We start from the raw sequence: 26118 nt of genomic DNA, 5'->3' as shown, positions 1-26118 counted from the left end.
GCAGGAGGCAGGAACGGGGGGCGGGCTGGTCTGGCGCAGGAGCCTGGAGCTGAGGATTGAGTTGGAATGGTCAGGGCCTTCGCCAGGGTCCCGGAATGGGGGATATTTGAGGGGCTGAGTTCCTTCCAGCCCCGCCCCAGCCCATGAAGCCTCAGCAAGCCTGACGGAGCAGCGGTGTTGGGTTCATCTCCCACCGTGTGTCCTGGACACTGCCCTCTCCCCCTCCAGCTGGCAGCTCCAAGACCACCGCCAGCAGGGACGTAACTGAGGTGTTCAAACACATGGGTCCTGGCACGAGCCCCGGCCACTCCAGCCCGGCCCACACAGAACCCACTGCCCCTCGCCGGGTCTGGGACGGTGGGGGCGGGGCGCAGGCGGGGCGGGTGCTGGCTGCAGGCACTGGAGGAAGCCAGGAGACAGTGGTGTTAATTACAGTACAACTTTATTAATACTGGGATCTTCACAGTGCATTTGTTACTTGTAGCAGTGACTATTTAAATCAAGGGAAGGGTGGGCTGCGGGAGGTGGGTGGGGGGGGGAAGGAAAGGATAATTTATCCAAAACAGACAGAAAGAAGAGAAACAATGGTTTAGATGGCATGGGGGCTGGGGGCGGGTGGCAGAGGGGAGACAAAGTGAGTGGGAACCAGAAGGGGAGGCCTAGGGAGGGGAAATAAATTAAAAAAAGGAACAAGTTAACAACAGCACCAGAAAAGTTACTTCAGTCAAAAGACGCTTTGAATAGAATATTTCTCTGTACAAAAAGAAAAAAATTAAACAAACGTAAAGAAGTTCCCCAAACCAAAGTTTGTGACATGGGATGGTTGGCTCGGATCCTGAAGGGGCGGGCCTACTTGGCGGTCACTAGAGGGATGAGGCGGTCAAGGGGGTGGAGGAGCTATGTACAGCCCTGGGGGTAGCCTGGAGGGGGGGCCCCCGCAGTCTAGGTGAGGGGTGCCTGTGCCATGCCCACCCCCTCCCCCCGGGTCCCTGAGGCCACACCCCTCCTCAGGGCAAGCTCTTCCTCATGGGGACCCGGGTACCCCGCCCCCCCCCACTGCCCCTTACCCTGCTCACATCAGAAAACCTGCATCTTAAACCAGCCGACCTGGGCAAACCCTGGCGGGGCGGGGGGCAGTGTACACTCTGCCCCCAAGCCTCCGAGTGCAGGCCATCTGCTCCCCCGGCCCTCCTCCAGGTGTGGTGAGCTCAGCTCAGTGAGGCTCCTTTCTCTGACCTAGCGACTTACAGGTACCGTCCTTCACCCACCTCTGGGGAGCCCCTCAGAGGAATCCCTGGCTCCCCACACCCTCCTGGCGGCTGTGCCTAGACCCGTTTCCGGCACAAGAACTACCAGGAGCCCTGGGTCCATCCAGACCAGGAAGAGCCAGCTCTCCTGACCCCAGGAGCCCCTGCCCCGTGACCCTGCCAGCATGGCTGCTCTCAGCGGGCCTGCGGGTCACAGGAAGCCCTCCGCTTGCCCTTGGCACACGTGCTTTTACCTGCTTAGAGTTGGCGCAACGTGCTGTGCGGGTGGAGGGGTGCACTCCCTCCACCTCAGTCCTGCCACCCGGGACCACCCTGGGATGGCATCGCCTCTGACAACAGTCAGGGCCAATCTCCCCCAGCAGCCCTCCCCCCCTTGGCCTGCAGCAAACGGGTGGGAGACCCAGCCCCCGGCCCCTTCCCAGCGCATTGTGGTTTTGCTCTGGATGCTGCAGAGAACACCTACCCCACCCCCTGGCCCCCAGGAGCCGTGCAGGCCCTCCTCCTCCTCCCACGGGCCATCAGGCCACCGAGGGGCCCTCTGTCCCTCAGGCACTCTTGGACACACCCTGTACCGTCTACCCTGTCCCCACACGCAGTCCTTGTCCGGTCAGCTCACTTTATTATATATTCATAAAAGAACCCACCCCCCACCCTCTCCAGTTTCAGTCCCTAACCCAAAGGTAGCTGAAACTATCACCAGAGTTAAAGTCCCCACGTGCCCGGATGACGATGGGATCTGAGCAGCTCCTGGGAGGCCGGTAGGCCAACAGCCTGGCCTCCGCACGCCTTCCCTGTTGCCCCGCCCCAGCCGCATCTGCAGGCAGGCAAGCTGTCTCAGGGGCCCCACCCTCCTCCAGGCAGGCACCCTGCGCGTCCTCCCCAAGAGACTCGACTTGGGCCCCAGGCCCCCGTCCCCAGTGGGTGGGCTGGCTCTTAACTTCACTGGCCCCCCAAACGGCCAGCCGCTCTGTGGAGCCTCTGATTAACCCAGACACTGTAGCCCTCGCCCCTCCATGGCCCCCCCCCCCCCCCCCCGCCTCCCTGATGGAGGAGAGCCTGGGAAAGGCAGAGATGAGGGGGGGTGACAGGGGGTGACAGAGAGGGACGTGGGGGGGGGCCTTGGCCAGGGGCTGGGGGCCACCGTCCCCAGGGAGATGGGGAGGTGCTGGGCCGGGCTGCCTGAGCTGTGCACTGCGGGCCCTGCCAGGTGGGCAGGCCCCTCTGCTGGGGGCACGGGGCACGGCTCTGTGGCTCGTCCTTGTGTGGAAAGGGCAGGGCCTGGCAGGAGGGAGAGGAGGGGCAGAGTAGGCAAGAAAAGGTTGAAACAGGCTTCAAATCCAGTTCAAGGCCCGCAGGCTCCGTCCTGGCGCAGTCTAAGAAGTCACTTCCTGTTTAAACCATGAAATCCAAGCTGGGTTTCTCCTCCCAGTAAAGTGGCTTTGACTCGTGTGACTTAAAAAAAAGAAAAAAACCTCGCCTGGCTCTGCTCACTCCTGACTGTGCCTCTGCTCTGAGCCTCCGCGGCCCACCGGCCCGGCCCCCTGCCTTGCCGGGCCGGGGAGTGGGGCGGGAGGCGCCATCACAAGATGCGGGGCGCCGACCTGTCGTTGGTGACGGTCCTGCGGAGCCGCACCCCGCGCCGGATGGCCACCAGCATGTCTTCGGCCGGAGGCTCGCCGGGGGCGGCGGGGGGTGGGGCGGGCGTCCCCTCCGCGGGGGCGGCCGACAAGGCGGAGGGGAAGGGGAACTGGCCCTCGGCCAGCGCGTGGGCGCCCGCCACCAGCTCCCCGAGCTTCTCCACCAGGCTGTGCCGGTTGGCGGCCAGCTGCTGCTGCTGCTCCTCGTCGTCCTGGGCCGCCAGCCCTGCGTAGCCGGCCGCCTCTGGGGACGGGCTGCCCCAGGCCGTGTTGGGCAGGCTGAGCCTCTTTGGGGAGGCCTTGGCCAGGTCCGGCGCCAGGGCTGCGGCGGCCTCGTCGGTGTAGAAGACGCACTCCTCGCTGCCCGCCCGCGTGGGCCCCACGTAGCCGGGGGAGTCAGGCACCGTGGGCGTCTTCACCGGCACGATGGGCGGCCGGATGGGGATGGGCCCGGCGCTGGAGAGGGCGCGGCGCACGGTGGGCTTGGTGGACGGGGTGCGGCGGATGGTGGCCACGCCGGGGGGCGCCCCTGAGGCGGTGGGCAGCCCCGCGGTGGAGGCTGGACGCTTGGTCTGGATCAGGCGGCGGTAGTTCTGGGCGATGTTGCTGTTGCGAGGGATGGTGGACGACTTGTCGAATTCGGGGGGCCCCTCGCCGTCTGCATCCCCGTTCACGGAGTAGCAGTCGTAGTCAGAGCCTAGGGTGGGGTGGGGCATGGGACGCGGTGGGCCCAGGGCCTCGGGGCCGAGAAGGCGCGGCCCCAGCCCGAGCCCCCGGGGCCTACCTTGGGAGGGGATGGTGTCCTCGGAGCACGAGGGCGTGGTGGTCTGCGTGCTGTAGCCGCTCGAGTACTGCAGGGAGTCCCGGCTGCTCTTCTGGTGCTCTAGGCTCAGGCCGCGGGTCAGCACCATGGCCAGGTCGCTGGCAGCAGGGGACACCTCTTCCCCGTGCTGAGGGCAGGAAGACCGCAAGCTGAAGCCTCACTCACGCTTCTCGCTCCGCCCGGTCGGGAAGGCAGTCCCCCCAGGTGTTCCGGGCTGGCCCCGTGACCACTTGCCGGGCCTTAGAGCTGGCCTGGGAGAGAGGGGGGCCCAGCCGGGCCATCCCGGGAGCGGCCCTCACCTTGGCTGCGATGGTGGCGGGGGACATGCGGGGTCGTGGGGCCTCCTCTCCACTCGGGCCCGGGGCGCCCCCGCCAGCCGGGCCCAGCTCTGGGTCTCGCAGGAGCTCCACGCGGTCCTTCCTCCGCTGCAGCGCGGTGCCTGCGGGCTGCTCGTGGGGGCCGGCCTTGGCCCAGTCCTGTAAGGCAAGGCGGGCGGGTCAGGAGGCCCCTGCGCCCTGCTCCTCATGGCCGAGGGCAGAGCACAGAGGGCACTGTGACTCCCCAGCCCCTCCTGGGCTTTCCCGCAGGAGGGAGGAGGTGAGTGTTTGGGGAACGGCTGCATTGGGGCCCAGGAGGTTTCTTTTGTGCGAAGCGGGTGCCTACGCATACCCCTCTGGTCGAACCTGGACCCTCCCTGAGTGCCTGGGCAGGTGGGGGGCACTGACCGAGGTCGGGGAGCTGCACTCGCTAACGGACTGGCAGGTCTCCGAGGCCTCAGAGGACGCGGAGCTGGAGGACTTCTGCATGCGGAGGCGAGCGGGCAGGCGACGGGGCAGGGCGGCAGGAGGGTGGGGAGAGAACACATCGGGTTACGCCGCCAGCACGTGGGGGACCCTGACTCAGGCCTCCACGGCCTCCCCGCCCACACCACGCCCTGCGCCGCGAGCGCCTGCGCAGAAAGCAGCACCCAGAGCGCACCCCACCGCCCCCACCGCAGCCCTACCCCACCGCAGCCCAAGAACCACACTTCTCTAAGAATTAACAAGACTGACTGCTGCTGGCCTGCATGTGGCGAGCAGGGAAAGAGTGATGCTAAGGTCGGCAGTGGGGTGCTGGCTTGAGCTGCGGGGGGATTTGTCACCGTTCTCTCGGAAGGGCAGGCCTGGGGGGAACGGAGTCCAGGGTTCCATCCTGCGAGTGTTAGGCAGGGCTGCCTGTTAGGTGTCTAAGCCCAGGTGCAGTGCCGGCAACTGTATTTAACAATCTGGAGTTTAGGGAGAAGTCAGGTTTGGAGCCACAGATCCAGCAGCGTGAGACAGAACCAGGTGACGCAGGCAGTCAGGCTGAGGGTGGTTAGAGAAGGGGTTCAGGGACGCCAGGCTCCCCTCAGTGCCTGGGAAGGAGAGGACAGCCCAGTAAAGAGTGACAGGACCTGCGAGCCGTGTGGGAGGAAGACCGCAACAGGCACCTGTCACAGAAACTGGGGAAGAGCCCTGTGCGCCAAGGAGGGAGGGCCAGTGGTGTGGGGGCTGCTGGGGGTCCGGAAGATGGGCCAGAGGGGTGTCCATGGAGACCCCCAGAACTGAAGACAGGACCGAGGACGCCTGGAGGCTCCTGCTCTGGACAGTGGCAGGGACCAGGTACCCTGGGAGGCCCCCAACTGAAGATAAGAGAAAGGCTGAAGAAAAAGGAAGCAAGAGCAAAGCAGGACCATGAAGGTCCCCAGGGGCAGAGGCAGCCTCAGCACTGTGGTTGAGAGACTGGGTAAGTGCCAGGTGGAGAGCCCGCCCGACTGCCGCCCGGAATTAAACCTGGAAGGGGACTGGTCAGGTGCAGCTCTGCATGTCCTGTGCCCACCAGGGCACATTCTCTAAAGCATCCTGATTTCAACTCCCAGACTTTTTTAGTTTATGATGAGCCAAGATGACCAAAAGAAAACTAAACTCTGTAAGTAAGGATTCAAAGAAAATAATAAATACATTGAGAGTTTTACCAATATAATTGCTAAAACAAAAAAAGAAAAAAATGTTTGGAAAACTCAGTGGAAAAATTCAACACCCATTCATGGAAAACACACTAGTGATAGAAAGGAACTTCGTTCATCTCATAGCGTTATCTACAAAAATATCAATTCTTTTCTTTCTGAGGCTGGAGAAAGATAAAGATGCTCACTATCACCATTTCTATTAAGTACTGAAGTCCTAGCAGTGCAATAGAGCATGAAAAAGAAGTAAAAAGGAGTAAAAAGCAAAAGGACTGGAAAAAAAGAAACTATAAAAGACCTGATTGTGTATGCAGAATATTCATTCTATGATTATCAGAACTAACAAGTGTTTTTAATGAGGTTATTGGATACAAGATCAACATACAAAAAAAAAAAATTTCTAAATATCAGCAGCTGAAAAACAAGTAAGAGACTCTGAAAAAGCCAAAATAATTTAAAATAGCATCAACAAATATCAAATACCCAGGGGGGAAAAAGCCAGTGGTAGACGTGCAAGATTCTCACATGAAAATTGCAAAATATTATTGAAAGAAGGTAAAGCCATAATAAAATGGAGAGACATATGTAATCCCAGGCAGAATCCCAGGGATTGCTTCTTTTAAAGTGGAAAATAACAAGCTAATATTACAATTTATAAGGAAATGCAAAGGGCCAAAAACAAGTAATATTGAAGAGTAACATACCTAGAGGACTTTTATTACCAGGTGTCAGGATTCTGTATAAAGTTACCATAATTAAGACGGTGTCCTACTGGTACAAGAACAGACAGATCAACCAGTGGAACAGAATACAAACTCCAGAAACAGCTACACATTCAGACACCTGTTTTATGACGAAGGTAACACACTACAGTGCAGTAGAGGAAAAAGATGGTCTTTGCAATAAACTGTTAATTAGATATCCATATGGAAAAAAATGACTCCTGCAGTTCAGTCGCTCAGTCGTATCCAACTCTTTGTGACCCCATGGACTGCAGCCCGCCAGGCTTCCCTGTCCATCTCTCATACTAACACACACACACACAGTCAATTCCAGATGACCTGCAGATCTGAGTGAAAAAAGGTAAAAGAAAAAGGCTTTGCAGGGAATTCCCTGGTGGTCCAGTGGTTGGGACTCCACACTTCCATGCTGAAGGCCCACCTTCAATCTCTGCTGGTTGGGGAACTTCGATCCCACAAGCTGAGCAGCAGAGCCAAAAAAAAAAAAAAAAAAAAGCTTTTGGAAGAAAACATCTTTGCGACCCTGGAGTACACAAAAATACTGCTAACAGGACAGAGGTATGGACCTAACAGAAGCAGAAGATATTAAGAAGAGATGGCAAGAATACACAGAAGAACTGTACAAAAAGATCTTCACGACCCAGATAATCACGATGGTGTGATCACTGACCTAGAGCCAGACATCCTGGAATGTGAAGTCAAGTGGGCCTTAGAAAGCATCACTACGAAAAAGCTAGTGGAGGTGATGGAATTCCAGTTGAGCTATTTCAAATCCTGAAAGATGATGCTGTGAAAGTGCTACACTCAATATGCCAGCAAATTTGGAAAACTCAGCAATGGCCACAGGACTGGAAAAGGTCAGTTTTCATTCCAATCCCAAAGAAAGGCAATACCAAAGAATGCTCAAACTACCGCACAATTGCACTCATCTCACACGCTAGTAAAGTAATGCTCAAAATTCTCCAAGCAAGGCTTCAGCAATATGTGAACCGTGAACTTCCTGATGTTCCATCTGGTTTTAGAAAAGGCAGAGGAGCCAGAGATCAAATTGCCAACATCTGCTGGATCATGGAAAAAGCAAGAGAGTTCCATAAAAACATCTATTTCTGCTTTATTGACTATGCCAAAGCTTTTGACTGTGTGGATCACAATAAACTGTGGAAAATTCTGAAAGAGATGGGAATACCAGACCACCTGACCTGCCTCTTGAGAAACCTATATGCAGGTCAGGAAGCAACAGTTACAACTGGACATGGAACAACAGACTGGTTCCAAATAGGAAAAGGAGTACGTCAAGGCTGTATATTGTCACCCTGCTTATTTAATTTATATGCAGAGTACATCATGAGAAATGCTGGACTGGAAGAAACACAAGCTGCAATCGAGATTGCCGGGAGAAATATCAATAACCTCAGATATGCAGATGACACCACTCTTATGGCAGAAAGTGAAGAGGAACTCAAAAGCCTCTTGATGAAAGTGAAAGAGGAGAGTGAAAAAGTTGGCTTAAAGCTCAACATTCAGAAAACTAAGATCATGGTATCCGGTCCCATCACTTCATGGGAAATAGATGGGGAAACAGTGGAAACAGTGTCAGACTTTATTTTTTGGGCTCCAAAATCACGGCAGATGGTGACTGCAGCCATGAAATTAAAAGATGCTTACTCCTTGGAAGGAAAGTTATGACCAACCTAGATAGCATATTCAAAAGCAGAGACATTACTTTGTCAACAAAGGTCCATCTAGTCAAGGCTATGGTTTTTCCAGTAGTTATGTATGGATGTGAGAGTTGGACTGTGAAGAAAGCTGAGTGCCGAAGAATTGATGCTTTTGAACTGTGGTGTTGGAGAAGACTCTTGAGAGTCTCTTGGCGTGCAAGGAGATTCAACCAGTCCCTTCTGAAGGGGATCAGTCCTGGGATTTCTTTGGAGGGAATGATGCTAAAGCTGAAACTCCAGTACTTTGGCCACCTCATGCGAAGAGTTGACTCATTGGAAAAGACTCTGATGCTGGTAGGGATTGGGGGCAGGAGGAGAAGGGGACGACAGAGGATGAGATGGCTGGATGGCATCATCAACTCAATGGACGTGAGTCTGGGTGAACTCCGGGAGTTGGTGATGGACAGGGAGGCCTGGCGTGCTGTGATTCATGGGGTAGAGAAGAGTCGGACACGACTGAGCGAATGAACTGAACTGAACTAAAGGGAGTAAAACAGCAACGCACAGACTCAAGATTATCAGATGAAAAGACTTGTAGCCACAGTGTATAAGAAGTTCTACAAATCAACAAGAAAAAGACGTACAACCTAGTAGAGAAAAAGAAACAGAAGATCTGAACATTTCCTTCATAAAAAAAAAGATAAGTAGCCTTTAAACGTATGAAAAAACATACAACCTCATTAGTCATTAGGGGAATGCAAATTCAAACCACTGGGCACTGTTACTATAATACCCACCAGAACGGCTAACATGAAAAGAATGTCGGACACCGCAGGCTGACGAGGCGGGGGAACAGCAATAAATCAACTGCTGTGCTCGTCCTGCCCTTCTGACTATGGGAAGGCATGAGACACACCCAAAACGAGCGACATTCTACAGAACACATGGCCGGTATTCAAAAGCCATGGAGAAGGGACCAAGGAGCCATCGCAGACAGGAGAAGCCTAAGGAGACACAGTGATAATACGCAGTGCAGGGTCCTGTGTCAGAGCCTGGACTCCTGGACCGGGAAAAGGATGCCAGTGAGAAACCTGGTAACATGTGAAAAAGAGTCTGTCAGCGAGTTAACAGTGTTGTGCCGTGCTAATTTCCTGGTTTTAAAACTGCTGATAGTTACATGGGATGCTAATATCAGGGGAAACAGTGCAGAGGCCGGGTGGGAACTCTGCTCTTTTTAGAGATTGTCTATAAGGCTAGAGTTATTTCACGATAATAAAAATAAACCTTAAGGGATAGGTTAAATTGCTGTAAAATAGAGAAAAGGTACATTGGCAGACAGACCTGAAGAGATGATCCAGGGAAACAAGGAGATGAGAGACGTGAGAGGAGAGAGACACAGAGACCAGACAGGAGCGAGCAGAGTGGGGGTGAGAATAAGGAGAGAATGCTTGCAAACTCCTAGAACGGGTGAAAAACCTGAATGTGCAGACAGAGGAACACAAACCACCAAGGGAGATTAAATGAGCACAAATCCACAACCAGACACGTTGCAGAAAAACTCAAGTGACCAGAGAGAGAAGTCAGGTCACTCACAAAGGCACAGCAGCGACGGAGAGCAGAACTCTCAGCCGGCAACAGAAGCCAGAACGCGGGGAAAATACCCTCGGAGAACACACTCTCCTTGCAGTGTGGAGACAAAGCAACTGGCACCCAGCGCTGCATCCCTGGCAAAACTAGCTTTCAAGGAAGAAGAAAAAAAATGAAGCATGTTTACAGAAAAACAAAACCTGAGTTTACTGCTACAGACCCATTCTAAAAGAACTTTAAAGGATGTATTTTACTGCAGAAAGAAGCAAAATGACCTTAAAAGGAGAAAATGAACAAAAAAAGTATAAACACATATGGGTAAATCTAACAGATACTTACGTATAAGATAATGATGACATTAAGAAGAAAAATGTCAATTGTAGGGATGATAAAAAAAGGAGAGAATAGCATAAAATAGCTTATAAGGGGAGGGGATAGGTGACCAAAGTTAAAATATATGTTAAGGTCCTTGAATGATTCAGGAGCCTGGGTTAGGACTTTGCTAAGGATGCATGGTAAAATTTCAAGGTAACCTGTATAAGAAAGGAAAAAAGTATAACTTAAAATCCAGTAGAAGGAAATAATGGGGGAAGAAAAAACAAACAAAAAGCAAGAAAAGAAACAAAAGAAGCACAGATAAAGCAGAATGAACAGAAATAAAAAAGAAGTCTAAGTATGCCAGTAATATCGATAACTGTGAAAGGACTTAAAAATGTCAGTTAAGAGAGAGAGATTGTCAGCCTGGATAAGAAAAGAAAACCTAGGCATATGCTGTTTACGAGAGACTCATCTAAAACATAAGGACATAGTGAGTTTAAAAACTAAGAGATAGGAAATGATAACGTAAATGTTGAGCTGAAGTAGCTGCAGTAAAATCAAACAAAACAGACTCACTCTACGCTAGAAAATGTACACGCAACAGAGGGTCAGCTACACCACGTGGGGAGACTCAGTTCACTGCGAGTTAACATTTTAAAGCTGTATGGACCTAACAGTCTCAAAAGCGTACGCACACACGGATAAAGGACACAGGAGAATGAATTATTCTAGCTTTTCCGTTAAGGAAAGCTGACGCAGACAGGACTGAGTGGGGAATGAGACGGAGGCGGTCGGTGTGGACAAGTGTCCTGAGCAGTGTTGCTGTGAAGGAGAGAAGAGGCGGCTGGAGGAGACTGTGGAGGAAGGGAGGCCTTTTAGACGGACGGTACCGGAGCATGTGTCTGTGTGCCGACAGGAATGAGCCTGCTGAGGAGGGCAGTCTGGGCATGCTGTGGGCACATCCTGGGCAAGAGGGCAGACTACAGAATGCTGGGCTCAGAGGGCCGGGCCACGGTGGGCACCTGGGCACGCGGCCTGACCTCCCTGTCTTCTGCTCTAGCTCCTCTGGTCCCTTTCACAGAGCCTGAGGGTCTGAGCCTGCCTCTGAGGGTCTGAGCCTGCCTCTGAAGGGGTTCTCACGTTCAGGGTGAGAGCGGGGGAAGATGCCTGTAGATCCTGGGGCTCCTAGGGATGCCTCCGTGGGGCACCCACCCCATCACAGCCAGCCCTGGCACGGGGGGTCCCAGGGTCTGGAGCTGGCAGGCTCCTCCAAACCTTCCCCCGCCCTGCCCTGGGGCAGTGGGCTCAGGCTGGTCCCGGACGCGGTGGTCCTGGGGGCCTGCAGGCCGCTCTCAGCCCCGGCACGTGGGTCACGGGGTCCGGAGCTGGCAGGCTCCTCCAGACCTTCCCCTCCTCTGCCCTGGGGCAGTGGGCTCAGGCTGGTCCGGGGACGCGGTGGTCCTGGGGGCCTTCGGGCCACGCTCAGCACCTGTAGGGGCCCCGCCCCACAGTGTGGATGGCCTGGGGCTGGCATGAGCTCAGCAGACACCCCTCACCTGGCTGGTGATGTCTGAAGGCATGGGCGAGGGGGGCTTGGAGTAGGTGGCTTCCTGGGAGACGAAGCCGGAGTCGTGGGAGGAGACGCTGGAGAGGCGGGCGGCAGGGGCGGGCTGCGCCAGGCTGCGATAGCGACAGGCGGGACCGGGTGAGCACGTTTGGGCGCCCCCGGGCCAGGGGCCTCCGCCACCCTTGGCGCTGCTCCCGCTGCTGGGGGCGCTGGGGAGGGAGGGGGCACGGCGGCCGGACAGGGAGACACAGGGCGCGTTTGGGAGGCAGGGGGACACACGAGGGTGGGCAGAGAGGAGGGGCGGGGGAGGAAAGACAGGGTCAGACCAGGCCGAGGCCACAGGCCAGAGCAGCGGGGTCCCCGACTGCGGGCTGGGGGGCGGGCCCCCACTGCCCCAGGAGCCTCCGCCAGGCACCCCGAGCCAAGGCAGCCTGTCTGCCTCCCGCACCGCCATTATGAAGCGGAAACCTCAGCCTGACGAGGAGGAACGGAGTCAGTTAGGCTACAACTAGACACGAGTCTGACCCTGATCGTCTTCTCCGAATCTGGTATTTGCCATGAGATCCCGACTGAATGTCTAGCGTGGGGTGCTGGTCAGCACAGGTCCTAAACTCACCATCACCCTCCCCCACTTCACTTCTGTAGCTCATCCTGTCTGCATCCGTGTCCAGGCTGGGCAACGCTCCTGCCAGTGAAGGTCACCATCCTCCTGAGCGTGACCCGGGAGGCCCCTGGCCCCCACCCTTGGCACGGGTGACCCCTGGGATCAACCTCCCTCTTGCGTCGGTCACCCACCCGGGGTCTGAAGAGCCTCCAGCTGCTGTGGACCATTCTCTCCCTGCAGGAGCAGCAATAACTCTGCCTGGGTCACTGCCCATGGCCTGAGTGCCCAGCCAAGCTGCTTCTAGAGAAAGAGTGCCCGGTACAGAGGGGTCTCCCCACCAGTAACCTGCTCTGTGCTCAAATCCCCCCCGCAGGAAGCCTTGAATCTAGACCCCTCCCAGGAAGCGCCCCTGACCCCGAGCCTGCCTGCTGGTCAGGCAGGACCCCGGCCCCGCCCTGGCCCTGCACGGCCCCCAGGGCCAGCTTGGGCTGAGGGTTGGCCCTGTGGCAGCTGCCCAGGCGCAGCTCTCAGGAACCAGCCAGGCCGCAGTGCCCACAGGTAAGCTTAGAGCCTCTGCATATGCTCCTGAAAGCCTCCATGGCCTTCCCCACCTCAGATTCTTCCTGCTGCCCAGACTGTGCTAGGCCTGGCTGAGCTGAGAGGTTAATGCTGGGATTCTGTACCTCAGCTTCCCTCTCCAATGGAACAGAGACAACATCATACCGGATAGAATGGTGTTAGGATTCAATGAGGAAAATGCAGAAAGCATTTAACAGGCAGCTGGCGCACCCTCTGCTGCTGCTGCTGCCCCGCAGCCTGTCCCTACGCCTGCGCTAGCAGCGGTCGTGCAGTGCGAGTGTATTTTCCCTAGATTCCTTGATGATGCAGCAGTTGCATGAATTCTGGGGCCACAAAGCAATTCCTGATACACTTCTGGGCGGGGCTTCCCCCATTCCTTTTCCCTGCCCCCTGCCCAGTCCCCCACTGACCTGCACATGCTGGACTTCCGGGAGCTGGAGCTGCTAGGCGATGAGGGTGGGGTCTGGTATGACCAGCTGTAGTCTGAGCCCTTCAGGTCTGTGATCACCTGGACAGGGACATGGATGGGGTCACTGGGGGCAGCCCAGCCCCGAAGAAAGCCTCATCACTTTCCTGAGTCTCCCTCCAGAGTGCTGGCGGGGTCTTCCCAATTGAGAACCAGGCCCCAGAGGAGATCTTGGGGATACGGAAGCCCTCTGTGTTCCAGCCTTTTCCTAATGCCAGCTCCTCACTCAGGGACAAGAGGCAGGGCTGCTAGAAAGCGGGGGGATGCCGGGGAGGTTGTGCCCTCTCTGCTTCTCAGGGATGCTGGCCCAGCCAGGACACAGAGGAACCTGGTGCTCCCGAGGACTCCTTGGGGCTGGCGGAGGAGTCAGACCAGAGTGGCCATGCAAGACCATGGGGTCCAACCCTGGCTCTGCTCTGCCCTCAGGCAAGCCGCTGCTTCTCTCTGAGCCTCAGTTTTCTCCTGGGAAATGCAGCTGATCCTTCCTGTCTTAGAGGGCGTGGAGGTGACTGAACTAGGTGACCCGTGGGAAGGGCTCGGCTAGGGCTGGGCGCACAGTGAGGCCGAGTGAGAGGAGCACCACGGCGCTGTCAGCGAGGACTGCCCCTGGTGTGGTGGGAGCATAGGGGGCAGCTGCACGTGTGTGCATGGGGCTGGCGGGTGTGGGCATGGAGGCCGGAGGCACCATCAGGACTGGCTTGCTCGGAGCCTGGCCCTGCGGATCCGGGACGTCCAGCCGTTTGCTCTGTGTGAGGCCCTGCTGGGTCCTGGGCACACACCCTGCTCGTGTGGGCAGGTGCCCCTAGAACTCACGGGGGTGGCCTTCTGTGCCCAGCTGATCCCCCCAACGTTTTCCCATTGCCTCCTCCATTGTTCCCAACCAAGGCGGGCCGTCCCCGGGGCTGGCCGCACCTGCTCGCTGGCGGGGGGCAGCTTGTGCGGCTCCGCGGTCAGCACCACCAGGTCGTCGATGATGCCCTGCAGGTGGGTGATCTCCCCCAGCATGGTCAGCTCGCCGTTCTGACGGGGCAGTGAGTCAGCCTCCCGGGCCTCCCTGCCCGGCCACCCCTCCCTCGCCCTTCCCCCCGGCCCATGTGGCTTGGGCCATGGTCCTCAGGACCTCTCGGGATTTGTGAGGGCCCCTCAACTGGCCCAGTCGTGGAGATGCTAAGAAGGCCTCTGTGTCCCCGCGGGACCCACCACCACGGGCTGCAGGAACGTGATGAAGGTGCAGAAGCGGCCACGCTCCTCAATCAGGGCCCGGCGCACTGCCTGCTTCTCTGTCTCCTCCAGCAGCAAGTACATGTCATTCACATCCTGCAGGGCGCTGTCCAGCTGGGGCTGCAGGTCTCCTTTCCCTGGGGGTTGGGGAGGAGAGGCCGCGCTGGGGACGCGGGCCTGGCTTGCTGCATCCAAGGCTCAGGCCCCGAGGTGGGATCCCTGGCCGTGAGGCTGGGCACTTCCGGGGGAGCCTGGGGACCGGGGAGGGCAGCTGGGACGCCAGGGCTCATGGAAAGGCTGGTCCCCAGCGCAGGCAGAGAGGACAGACAGGCACACAGGAAAGACACCAAAGCTGCAAAGCCACCCAGTTCCTGGGGCGAGCAGAACCTTGGGCAGCCCTGGGGCCACCCGGAGCAGCTGTGCTCAGTGGAGTCAGGCGGAGGCCTCCGGGAGAGCAGAAGCTTCTGCCCCCAGGGACACCCTCACTGCCTGTGGGGTGAGGCGCCTCCCCTCCCGGGCTCAGGGAGGGGGCGTGGAAGCTGAACAGAGTAGAGCATGGGGCAGGGCTGCAGGCCAGGCCACGACGGAGGCGGGGTCCAGGAGCGCTGGGGCTGGGCCCAGGGCATGGGAAAGGGGGTGTCTCACGGGGGTCCCCACTTGGCTCAGGAATGATGCACAAGAACAGCAGGAGCGACACAAAGATGCAGCGAAAGAACCACAGAGAGCGAGAAGAGAATGGAGAGGAGACAGCGAGAAGGGCGTTGGGGGCGCGGCGGAGCAGGAGGGAAGGGCCCGGCGACTGCCGGGCTGGGGCAGCCGAGGCCTGGCCCCCTACCCTGCCCACCCGCCCTCCTGGCCTGGCAAACCGACCCAGCACGGCCCCGGCCTCGGCCCCGGACCGGAGGACTGTGCCCCAGCCCCTCCCTTGCGGACCGACCACCTTCCTCGCTCCTCCTCGGCCTGAAGAGGTTCCTCCAATGGCCCTGAGCTGGGGGAGACAGACAAATGCGACAGGGACGACAGGGAGGGAGAGCAGCTCGGGGGACGGGCATCTGACTTACCAAGTAGCTCTACAGGAGGGGTGGGGAGAGGAGAGGAGAGGAGAGACAGAGAGAGAGACCGTGTGAAAGACAGCCGGATGGACAAAGCCGCTCCTGGGGGCGGGGCCTCCTGCAGCCTCCCGAGGAGGGGGTCCAGTCAGGCGCAGGCACCCCCTCTGCCCACCCCAGAAGCTGGGGGCCCTGTGTCCAGCACGGGGTGCCTCAGGTCGGACGCTGCCCTGGGCGACCCCACGGCCGTCGGGGACACAGCGCGGGGCTGTGCAGGGGCCCGCGGGGCTGCGCCTCTGCAGCCGCTCGGGGCTCACCTTTGCGTGCTTTCTTCTGCAGCTTCAGCGTGTCCGAAGACTTTTTCTTGATCTCGTGCCGCGCTCGTTTGTACTCTGTGCAGAGGGAGAGAGAGCAGCGCTATGACAGGGTTTCTGCCAGTGGGGAGCTGGAGGGCGCGGCCAGGCGGGACCCACCTTTTGCGTGATCCTTGTCCAGCTGGTTGGCCGACTTCTTCCAGTCCTCGATGCGCTCCTGCAGCGGGTTGATGAGGCTCTCCAGCAGCGCGCTGAGGGCAACGGCAACGGAGGGCAGGTCAGGGTCGCCCTGGGATCTTCCCTCGACCCCCACCCCCAGCGCGGACGCACTCACTTGGTGAACTGCCGCAGCTTGGTCTCGATGCTGCGGTGGCGCATGCACATGCGCGTGAGCGCCGAGCCGATGTCCCGCGTGGCCCCTGGGGGCAAGCGCCACGTGGGCGGGGCCGCCGGGCTCCTGCAGGCCCGGCCCGGGCCACGCGGGGGCGCGTCTGGCCCAAGAGCCGAGCTCGCAGCCCGCCGGCCCTGAAGTCCCCATCCTGCGGCCCCGCCGCCGCCGCCGCCGTGCCCCTCCCGGCATCCCCATCTCTCCACTCCGCCGGCCCGGCCCGGCATCCCCATCCCGCTGATCCCTCCTGCGACCCCGCCGGCCCGTCTCCGAGGGGTCAGGTCAGGACCTGTCCCCGTAACCCCAGAGGGGAGAGGCCCACACCAAAGACGGTTCAAGGAGCCAACAAAACCCCTCCCTCCCAGAACCCCCTCCAGATGCGCCCAGATGCAGGCGTGAGGGTGCCCGTCGCCTTGGTCTCACCAGCCAAGGAGGCAGGAGCCCCAGGTCCCACTGCTCGGACCGGAAGGCCGCAGAGCCAAGGCCAGCAAGGGAACCTTCCCCTGCCCTGTGCCCCGAGAAGGGCAGATGGGGAGAGAAGCCACAGACTCACCTACGGAGTGTGAACACCGTGGCTGAGAGGTCAGTCCAGCTACCTGGCAGCGAGACAGACCCCCCTCGCACTCCCCTCCCCCACCCCCGAACATCCCTGTCGCCTGTCACCCGCTCCTGCCCAGTGATGAGAGGCTCCCTCTCTCCAGAAAGCCTGCTCCATGAGCCAGCAGGACCCAAGGTCCCGTCTCTGGCCCCGGGTCCTCTCCGGCTCACACCCACTCAGCTGTTCGGAGTGCAAGTCCAAGTTGGGCCGCGTGCCCTCCCCACCTCGGGTGTTGGTGGCCATGTCGGCCACTTTCTGGAAGGCGTCCAGGAAGGCCACAGCAGCCAGCACGGTGGTCCTGGGGAGACGGGCGGGGGGCGGTCAGTGGGGGGGTGGCCTTGCGCCCCATCTCCTCCCCAGCTGGGGCACCCTCACCTCAGCTGGGAATGCAGCTTCGTGGCCTTGGAGTTGAAGTCCTCCCAGATGGGGTAGGAGCTCTGCGGAGGGGATGGGAGAGGCAGTGAGCCGCCATGAGGGCTCCCCCAGGGCCGGGGCCCCTCATGCCTGGTCTAGACCCCGGGCCGTGTCTAAGACAGCAGCCTCGCCCCTGTGGAGAGAGGGCTTCCGGGGTTCCTCTGGGGGCAGACACGGGCATGAAGAAGGCCTGGCCCCAGAAACAAGCACCTCTGCCTGCCCCGCGCTCCCTAACAGTCAGGAACCCCGGGCACTGTGAGCAGTGGTAGCCCACATCCTCAAGGGGGATGGAGACTGGGAGCGGCAGGCCGCGTCTCCTTGCGGGTGGGAGGGCCTGGGGGGGACTGGGCTGGCCACACTAGGGGCACTGTGTCCCCCGGACACAGCCCTGGATGGTCCACACGGCCTGGGGGCAGAGGCACAGTGAGTCGTGGTGGAGCTTGAGACACGCTGGGTCTGAATGAGGGCCCCGTGACCCGGAAGCTGCTGCCAGCCGATCTGCCCATCACAGGCCAGCGGCCGGGGCTCCCAGGCCCAGGGGGGACCGCGGCTGCTGCGGGGCCTGGCCAGCCTGCCCGGGACAGTCAGGCCCAGGCTGAATGGGGCCTTGTGCAGCCAACAGAGCCACCTTTCTCCACCCCCAGCTCCCCGCCCCTCCTGGGGACACAGTGTGGCCTTTATCCCAGCCTGGCCCAAAGCTCTGAGCTGGGAGGGGGTTTCCCAGTAGTGAGGCCGGGCTCCTGGCGATCAAGTTGTCCAGTGTGATCAGCGGGCTTTTCTGGCTAATGGGTCTCCCATGGCTGTTGGGTCCCAGCCCAATGGCCCTGTGGAAGGAAGCCTTGATCCTTGAAAAAGAGCCCCAGGGCAGCGAAGCCCCAAGGTTCTTCTGACCTTCCCTTCCATGTGGGATGGGGTGCTGGGAGCCAGGGCTTTTCCAGTGGGAAGGGGGAAGGCAGAGACCCCAGTTGCCAAGGCCTCAGAGGCAGGCTCTGCCAGGCTGGAACCCCAGGGAGGCCAGTGTGCTGCAGTGGGAAGCACAGGGCAGCTTCTGGGATCGTCAGAAGCACCCTCCCAGCCCGGCCCAGCCAGCGCCCAGGGAAAGCAAATATTTGAGAAGTTCACAGGCTGGAGAGGGAAGGCAGAGGCGGTGGGTGGGCTGTCTGTGCGGCACAGCCTGGGGTGAAGGAGCCTGGGTCTCCCCTGGCACTCCTGAGGACTTGGCACCACCCTGCTCTGCACCCCAGCCCTAGGCTGTGCTGAGACCTTGGGGAGATAACGCCATGGGGGCAGGGGTGCAGAGGCAGCGGTCCTGGCCCCTGGGGTCTCAGCCCCTCAGCAGCCTCTGTCTGAAAGCTAGGGGCTGGGAGAAGTGGGGGAGACAGGTCTGTACCCCGCTGTGGGTGAGACAGGTCTGTGTACTGAAGTCACACCCTCACAGCCTCCGCCCCGAGGCTCACTCCATCCCTGGCCCTCCCAGTCTCGGTCCTCCTTGGGCAGAGGGGACAGGGTGGGGTTTGGGGGGCCAGGCCCAGCCCCTCCTCAGCAGGTGGACAGGAGCTCCTGGCCTGTAAGGGCCCACTGGTAAGTCACGATGACCCCAGAGGCGAGCTCGAGGGGCCAGCACCCAGGAGCATGTCCTGTCTCCGCCCGGGCCTGTGCCCTCAGGCAGGCTGCACCCAGCTGTCAGGCAGGCTCGAAGCCTCCGGACTCGTGGTCTTGATAGTGACGGGGACTGCGACTGGGGGTCAAGAGTGTGGTGGGCCAGGCGCCCGGCCGAGCGCTCTCACTGTGGGGTCACACTGAGTCCTTACAGCAACCCTGTGAGGCGAACACCGCTGTCACCACCCCCATTCTACAGATGAGGAAACTGAGGCTCAGAGAGATTAACTGGCTGGTCCATGGCTACCGAGTGTGGGGTTCAGGCTCTAATCCCAAGTCTGACTGGTCACTGCATGGCAGGGACACCCCCTCTACTTCAGGGTCTGGAAGGTGAGTATGTGGGTACCCAGGGTGGGGAGGGGCGGGGACTGCAGAACTGGGAGAGCAGCAGGCGGCTCTGGGGGGGCAGTCACACGCTCGTCACAGGGGGTGCTCAGGTGGGCGGGCCCCAGGCTGTACAGGTGAGTGGCCCAGGCTGCACCCCGGGAGAGGAGCTCTGCGGGAGGCTCCTCTCTGAGTCTGCTTGCTCCCCTGTGAGATGAGGGCGGGAGCAGGCTGGTGTGGAGACGCCTGGGAAGCACTAGGTCAGGACCTGGCACACAGAGAGCACTTGGCTAACACTGCGGACAGAGCGAACAGGCGGTCTCTGGGCCTGTGTGACACTCCCCACTCTCGGGGGCAGGCAATTGTGACCCCATTTCCGGAAGGTGCAGGCTGAGCCCCAGACCCCCTCCCAGCCCTGTCATTCCCGGACAAGTTCTTGCCCTTCTCTGAGCTTTGGGGGGCATCTGGGCCACTTAAATGAGGCAGGGCAGGCAGGGAACGCTCCCGGGGCCCCCCGCCCTGAGTCGGTGCCCCTCCAGGCCCCAGGGGCAGCCCCCCTCCCCTCCTCGGCCACCCCCATGCCAGGCTCTGGACCTGCAGCCCTGAGCGGGCTGTCATGGGGCCTCGCAGGCAAGTTCGGTCTCCTCACCCTGGCCACCTTCCTCTGTGGAAACCCTGCTGCTTCTGTGGCTCAAGCCACTGAGCGAAACAGCCAGAAGCTGTCCCCCAATTCCAGATGACTGGCCTCCAGGCGGTCCGCATCCCTGCCCTGTCCCTGGCCCAGACACAAGCCTGTGTCACAGGCTGGGGACTGGTAGGGCTCGGCATTACGCCAGGTGAAACCTCTCCCAGTTTGCCTCCCCACGTCAGAAAATCCTGAGCCGCTTGCTACAATCTGGGCCCGTCTCCTTCGTCTCATCCCCAAGTTCCTTGCAAATTGCCTGGAGACGGGGGAGACGGTCCTGCCCGCTTCTCTGAGCGAAAGCGGCTGCGGAGGCAGTGTGTGTGGTGAGGATGCCAGTGGGACAAGGTGCGGGAAGGAGCCGCTCCGCCAGCCCCGGGAGTGGTTGGGGGAGGGTGGTCTGGAATGGGAACCTGGTGCCAAGGCTGCGATGCTCACGGGGCAGGAAGGGCTGCTGAAGGCAGCGGGAAGCCAGCACTCGGGGGCCAGCAGAAGGGCTTGGAGGTGGAGCTGTGGGGACAGGGTCTCAGGGGAGCACTCTGTGTGGGGCACCGAGGGGCACCTATGCACGCTGCCAACCCTGCAGTTCTGCAGGAGGGTGGCCCCGGGCCTCCTGGGGGTGGGGGGCACAAGGATCTGGCAGCCCCCCGACGGCCTGCCTGGGCACTGTGGTGTGTCCCCCCAGGGTCTGCGATGTCACTGTAGGATGCCAGGCTGTGTACCAGGGAGGGTGAGACACGGGGGGGGGGGGGGGGGCTCTGAGGAGTTCCATGTTCCCCCTAGCCTGCCCACCCTGCCCCAGAGCAGAAGGGGAGAGGCGCGGCCTGCCTGCCCCCGGCCTGTCATTGCGGTCGGCCCTCCTCTCTGCCTAGTCAGCTGGGCCACCCCGCCAAGCCCCAGCCTCTTTGGGGGCGAGGACCCCCTCGTTCCCCGGATCAACAGTGACGGATGAGGTCATGGGCTGGTCCAACAGTCTCCTTAGTGACCTTGAGCCATTCCCAGCCTCGGTTTCCCCACCTGGTGAGCCAGCGTGGGCCAGGAGTTGGTGGCCCGCTGAAGCCTGACCTTGGGCCATCCGGGAGAGGGGCTGGAGCTGAGAGCCTGGAGCAGCCGGCAGCCCTCCCCTGGGGCTGCTCCCTCAGGCCCACCTTCGCCCTCCTCCCCCCAAGGCGGGTCAGAGGCCTTGGGGCCCGGGCCACTCTTCACACAGACCGTGGAGTCCTGGAGCTGCTTTGGGGCGCAGGCAGCGGGCGCAGAGGCAAGGCTGGCAGGGAAGGAGTTAACGGTTCCCTGCTTTATTATTTTTCGCTTCTTTGGCGGTGACAGCATTGTCTGGGCTCCGGGGCCGTCGGAGTCGGGGAAGGGGGCCCCGGGGGTGGTAGAAGGTGGAGGCCGGAGAGACCCGGGACCCTTTAAAGGGCCCTGAGTCGCCCCCGCAGCCAAACCCCCATTCATGGTTTGGGGGTCTGGGGCGCGGGAAGCCCGCGTGTGCGCAGACTCAGGTCGGGACCCCAAGGGGGCGCTGCGACCTGGGCGACCAGGGGCATGGACTTGGGTATCGCACGGACACCCAGACACATGAGTGCCCACACCCCCCACGACGGGCGCCCGGAGACCAGGGCGCACGGCAGACGCAGGCCAGACGCGCTCAGACAAGGGCACACAGACGCGGGGCCTCACCGACACGGCGGGACGCGGCTGCCCACCGCCACGCGTCCTCAAAGGGGACACGCACCCGCGCCGCATCCGCGCCCGTTACCTTCATGTCGTTGACGATGGCCTGGAAGAGCCCGCCCAGGGCGCCGCACTCCTTCTCCGCTGTCTCCATGCTCGGGCCGGGCGGCGGCGCAGGCAGGGCGCTGGGACCCGCACCGCGGCGGCTGTCGCTGCGAGGCCGGGCCGGGCCGGGCCTGCCGCCTCTGGGCCGCGCTCAGCGGCCGGCCGCGCCGCGCTCGGGGGTCGCGGGCCGCCGCGGGGCGGCGCGGGCCATGTTGCGGCGGGGCTGGCGGGCGGCGCGGGGGGCGCGGCGCAGGCGGCGGGCGGCGCAGCCTCGGCGCGGGGACTGGCGCGGCGGCCGTAACCCGAGCGCGGAGGCCGGGGCGTCACGTGGGCGCGGGGGGCGGGCCGCGGGGAGGGGTCTGCAGGGAGGCCGGGCGGGCGCCGGCCCATTCACGCCCGGAGCCCGGGCTTTGAAATCCGAGCCCGGGCGCGGCCAGACGGGCAGTCAGAACAGGCCCGACGGGCGCAGGCGCCGCCGCGGGGGCGGTGCTGCCTGGCTTCCCCGCGGGGGTGGGGCCGGCGGTTTGGTGCCGCCCCGTGAAGGGGCTCACCACCACCCTCCAGCCTTTGGTCTAGGGCTGTCTGTGTCTCCCCGCGTTTTCAGAAGAGAGGAGCAAGCTGAGATCCTGACGCGTCCCGTGTGATGGACCCACCCACACGTAGCAGGGGCGTACGGTGTCCCGGAGGCCGCCCGCCTTGGGACATTTTACCCCAGGCACAGGAGTTTGGACCTCCCCCAGTTCTCTGGCTCCTTTCCAAGCAGGGCCCGTGCTGATGCCACCTGCACGGGGTGCCCCAGGCCGGACCTCTGGGGATGGTGGGGTCCGGTCCTCAGGGTTTGGGGCCGAGCGGGACCAGCAGAGCAGAGGCAGATGTGTGATCTGTGTGATCTCACTCCCTCTCTGATGCCTGGGTACATACATAGGAGGATGCCATGGTGAGTTCAGCCTGTCTTCATGTCCTGGAGACTCCAGACAGGGAAACCCACCCTCCCAGGCCTATGCTGGGGCTCTGGGGAAAAGCCCACCCAAGGCCTTTCTCTCCTACTCCAGGGACCCACAAGAGCCACTGGGAGATCAGTGGGCCTATCTGAGGCTCCCCAAAGCCTGGGGGCATGAGAACAGGTCTCTAGGACCAGCAGCAGGGTCCCAGGGCTGCTGAGCATCGGCGGGGCGGGCACCGTGGGGAAGGAGCAGGCCAGGCGTGGGTGGAGGGTTTTCTGTCACTTCTTTATTGGGGAGGGGTGCGTCCTTCGTACGGATCTCTGTGCTGGTCCCTATGTGCACACAGACGGGTATACATGTATGTACACACATCTGCACGAGGTCAGAGCTCTGGTGGGCTTGGGGCGTCAAGCTCTTTACAAGAGGGCGTTAGAAAGAACCCGATTCCAGAAAACGGGGATGTCTGAGCTTGCGGCCCCACCCTGGTGGGAAGCCAGCTCTGTCTGATCCCCAGTGCAGCTGACTGTGCTGGGGGCCCGGGGCTGGGCTGTGAGAGCAGTGCGGTGGTCAGTGCCTCCAGCCCACTACCCTGCCCCGCGCTGGTGGCCAGGCCCAGCCTTGCCCTCGAGGCAGACCCTTGGGCTCTGCAGGGAGGAAGCCTGAAGACCCCCAGTACACCATGGCACCACTCCGTGGGCCCGCTTCCACGCCAGGCCGTCAGAGGACCACCCTCCGGTCCAGGTGATCCCCACGCCCACTCCGCTGGTGCCTCACTTCCAGGTGCTTCTTCTGGACCCGCTCGAAGTGCTGCAGCAGCTCCGCGTAGTCGATGCTTGGGGAGTCTGCTTTCTGCGACTTGGGTGCCGCCTTCAGACCGTCTCTGTGGAAGGGAGCAGAAGGGCTCAGCGTCAGGGCCTGAGTGCATGTGGGGATGCTGAAGGGGGAAGCACCAGCCACAGGCTGGTGGAGTGCCCCCTCCCCCACAGCGAGTGGGACCAGTCAACACTGCTGCTTGGATAAGGCCCTCAGCCTGTGGGCTGGCAACGGCACCCAGAGCAGGCATCACACCGGGAAGCATTTCCTGTTTATGAGTGGCTCCCTTTGGGGTGAAAGCCAGGGCCAGCAGCCAGCCAGGAAGCCAGCTGGGGCTTGGAACAGGGTCCAGGGAGAAGGGGGAGGAGGGGCAGGGCTGAGGCCAGGGACCACAGGGATGGCCGAGGTCTACTGGCCCTCCACTTGGCAGGACCTCTGTTTTTGAGCTCTGGGGCTCAGAGGCCCTCAGTCACTCTGTGTCCCCGGGGAAGGAAAGCTGGTTTTGCTACTGGGCAGCCGACGCCTCTGAGAACTCCTCGTTAGCACCCTCCTAGCTGCTCTGTGCCGTAGTACAGGTTGTGCACTGCACAGCTGCAATACGAGACACAGCAGGAGGAACTTGCCCTGGTGTCCAGTCCCAGCCTAGGTGCCCAATGGGTGGCCACTGCGGCTACAACCATGTCCCTTTGAGGCCCAGCAGCTCACTCCGCTTGGGGGAATCACAACAGTGCTTCACGCAAATGAAACCCTCACCGATGAACCTGGCTCCTGGTGGGGCACAGCCCACCAGTGGTCAGAGCTGGAAGGCACCTCTCAAAAAACACCAGGACCAGGGACAGCAGGAACTCTTCCCATGGTTGGGATGCCATCTGGAGCAGCCCCGTACCCCTGCTCAGCCTGTTCCCTTCCTGACAAAGATACACGACCTGTAAACACCTTGGAGTGTGGCTGTGGCCGCTTCTTTCCTGGGCCCAGTGGCCCAAAGATTCTCTGCCTAGCTGATCAGCCCACAGTTGTCAAGAGAGCCCTTCACCATGGCCTCCAGCCTTCAGAGTCCAGAAGCAGATCCTTCCTGGACCACATGGATCTGCCTCCAGCGAGACCAAAATGAGGGAGAAAAATAGTCTTTGCAGGATTCTCTGCTGGGGTGAACTATTAATTCACCTCACCTGGGCCTCGGGCAACACTGGTTCAGCAAAGCTCACAAGGAGCTGGGCTGGGTTCACTCTTGGGGGCCAGACCGTGGGGAGCATTCTGGGCTCCCCTGGGAAAGCGGAAGGGACATCCCTGGCGTAGTACTCCTGGGGCCTGGTGTCACTGCCACAAGGGAGCAGCTCCCCCTTCTGAGGTGGCTGAGGGACACCCTGGAGCCCTGGCCCCAGGGGGTGGCCAGATGCCATGCCACCCACGTAGACGGAAGAAGGGGAGACGTGCAGGCCAGAGATGATGAAGTGCGTCGTCTGAGGCCGGCACCCATGGTCTGTGTGTTCCTCCCCCCAGCACTCTTTGCATTAGACACAGAGGGGCTGAGATTAGGGGTTGCCAGGGAGATGCCAGTGACGGCGGTAAATCCCGGGTGCTGTGCACAGATGTGGCCGGGCGGGCGAGGGTGGGGGGCTGGGCGTCCCCTTGCTCCCGCGCCCCGAAGGCAGCAAGTCCTGCCCCTCACGTGACTCAGCCCCCTGTGGGCAGGCCCTTCCCCGCCCGGAGTCTTGGGGGCAGGGAGGGCTGTGTTCCAGGGTTGGGGGGGCTCCTCCAACATGGAGGCTGGGAATGAGGCTCGCCCCCGCCCCCAGTCGCCCACTGCCAGCCCAGGGTGTGGCCACTGGTCAGCCCTTTGTGTTCCCTGTATGTTTACGACCCTCAGGCCATGAGTGGCTGGGGGACACCTGGCCAGCAGCACAGGGCTGGGATTCCAGAACCCAAGGCCAGCCCTCTCTTCCACCACCACGCACCTGTCACCTGGCTCCTGGCTGCTAAGTGTCACCAGCTTCTGCTTCAGAGGGTCCCTCTTACCTCACAGAGGAAACAATGGCCCAGAAGCCTGAACCGGTGGCCAGGGTCCCTGAGCCCTCGGTGGGGTGCGGGGGGGGGGCAAGGAGCAGAGGCTCCTCCAGCTGGTTCCTGCTCATGGGCCTGCTGGGCAGCCCGCCGCTGTCTTCCCACCACTGCCCTGCACAGGGCTGCCTCTCCAGGGTGGACCTGTCTCTAAGCCTAAGCCGGCAAGCGGCCGCCCACCCACGGCTGGCCCTGAGGCCCCCCTCCTCACCCGCTCTTCCCTGCCTTCTTCCAGGGCAGCTCTTCTTGGGTCCCTGCAAGGAGAGCCTGGGAACCCAATGCCATGAAGGCTGGGCAGACCCTCATGGATCCATTTAGTCCAGTGCTCACTTACTGATGGAAGACATCAAGAGCCCCGAGAAACCATGGGGCCGGCCTGAGGCCACACAGCAAACCCTCAGCAGAGCGTGGACCAGACCCTAGTCCAGGCCTGCGAGCCACCTATCAGCCAGAGGCCCCAGACGTGCTGACGCTGACCACGGGAGACCAGGGACGAGCCTCCTTTCCCCAGCTTTCACCTGCAGACCTGCCTTACCCTGGCTTGGGGAGGGCTCCAACTGATCTGAGCCTTCCTTCCTTTTCATAGAATGCTCCCTATGCGAGGAGATGTAGCGGACAGAGCTCTTAGGAGGCACCGGCCTTTA

The 26118-nt window shown here is 60.9% G+C and overlaps 2 protein-coding genes across 3 annotated transcripts in view; both read right to left on the bottom strand.

Annotated features, from left to right (window-relative positions):
• Window positions 1–423: 423 nt before the first annotated feature.
• MTSS2 (MTSS I-BAR domain containing 2) lies at window positions 424–21780 on the bottom strand. 2 transcript variants are annotated; one of them, XM_061386682.1, is made up of 14 exons: window positions 21640–21780; window positions 17177–17238; window positions 17026–17099; window positions 16150–16234; window positions 15975–16066; window positions 15819–15893; window positions 14432–14589; window positions 14144–14251; window positions 13176–13273; window positions 11572–11791; window positions 4454–4528; window positions 4028–4204; window positions 3690–3855; window positions 424–3602 (listed from the first exon to the last, which is right to left on the bottom strand). In XM_061386682.1, the coding sequence occupies exons 1-14, from the start codon at window positions 21706–21708 to the stop codon at window positions 2848–2850; spliced, it is 2214 nt and encodes a 737-aa protein (XP_061242666.1). In that variant the 5' UTR covers window positions 21709–21780; the 3' UTR covers window positions 424–2847. The 2 variants fall into 2 exon arrangements, with proteins under 2 accessions (XP_061242666.1, XP_061242667.1); XM_061386683.1 differs by having other exon boundaries at window positions 11572–11695.
• Window positions 21781–22867: 1087 nt separating this feature from the next.
• VAC14 (VAC14 component of PIKFYVE complex) overlaps window positions 22868–26118 on the bottom strand; it is a 76498-nt gene continuing 73247 nt past the window's right edge. Inside the window, exon 19 of the mRNA XM_061386681.1 lies at window positions 22868–23483. Coding sequence (XP_061242665.1) covers window positions 23321–23483 — 163 coding nt within the window. The 3' untranslated portion in view covers window positions 22868–23320. The remainder of the gene's footprint in view (window positions 23484–26118) is intronic.

Source organism: Bos javanicus, chromosome 18 (assembly GCF_032452875.1).
Source record: "Bos javanicus breed banteng chromosome 18, ARS-OSU_banteng_1.0, whole genome shotgun sequence".
Lineage (NCBI taxonomy): Eukaryota > Metazoa > Chordata > Mammalia > Artiodactyla > Bovidae > Bos > Bos javanicus.
This window is presented reverse-complemented; position numbering and strand designations above follow the sequence as displayed.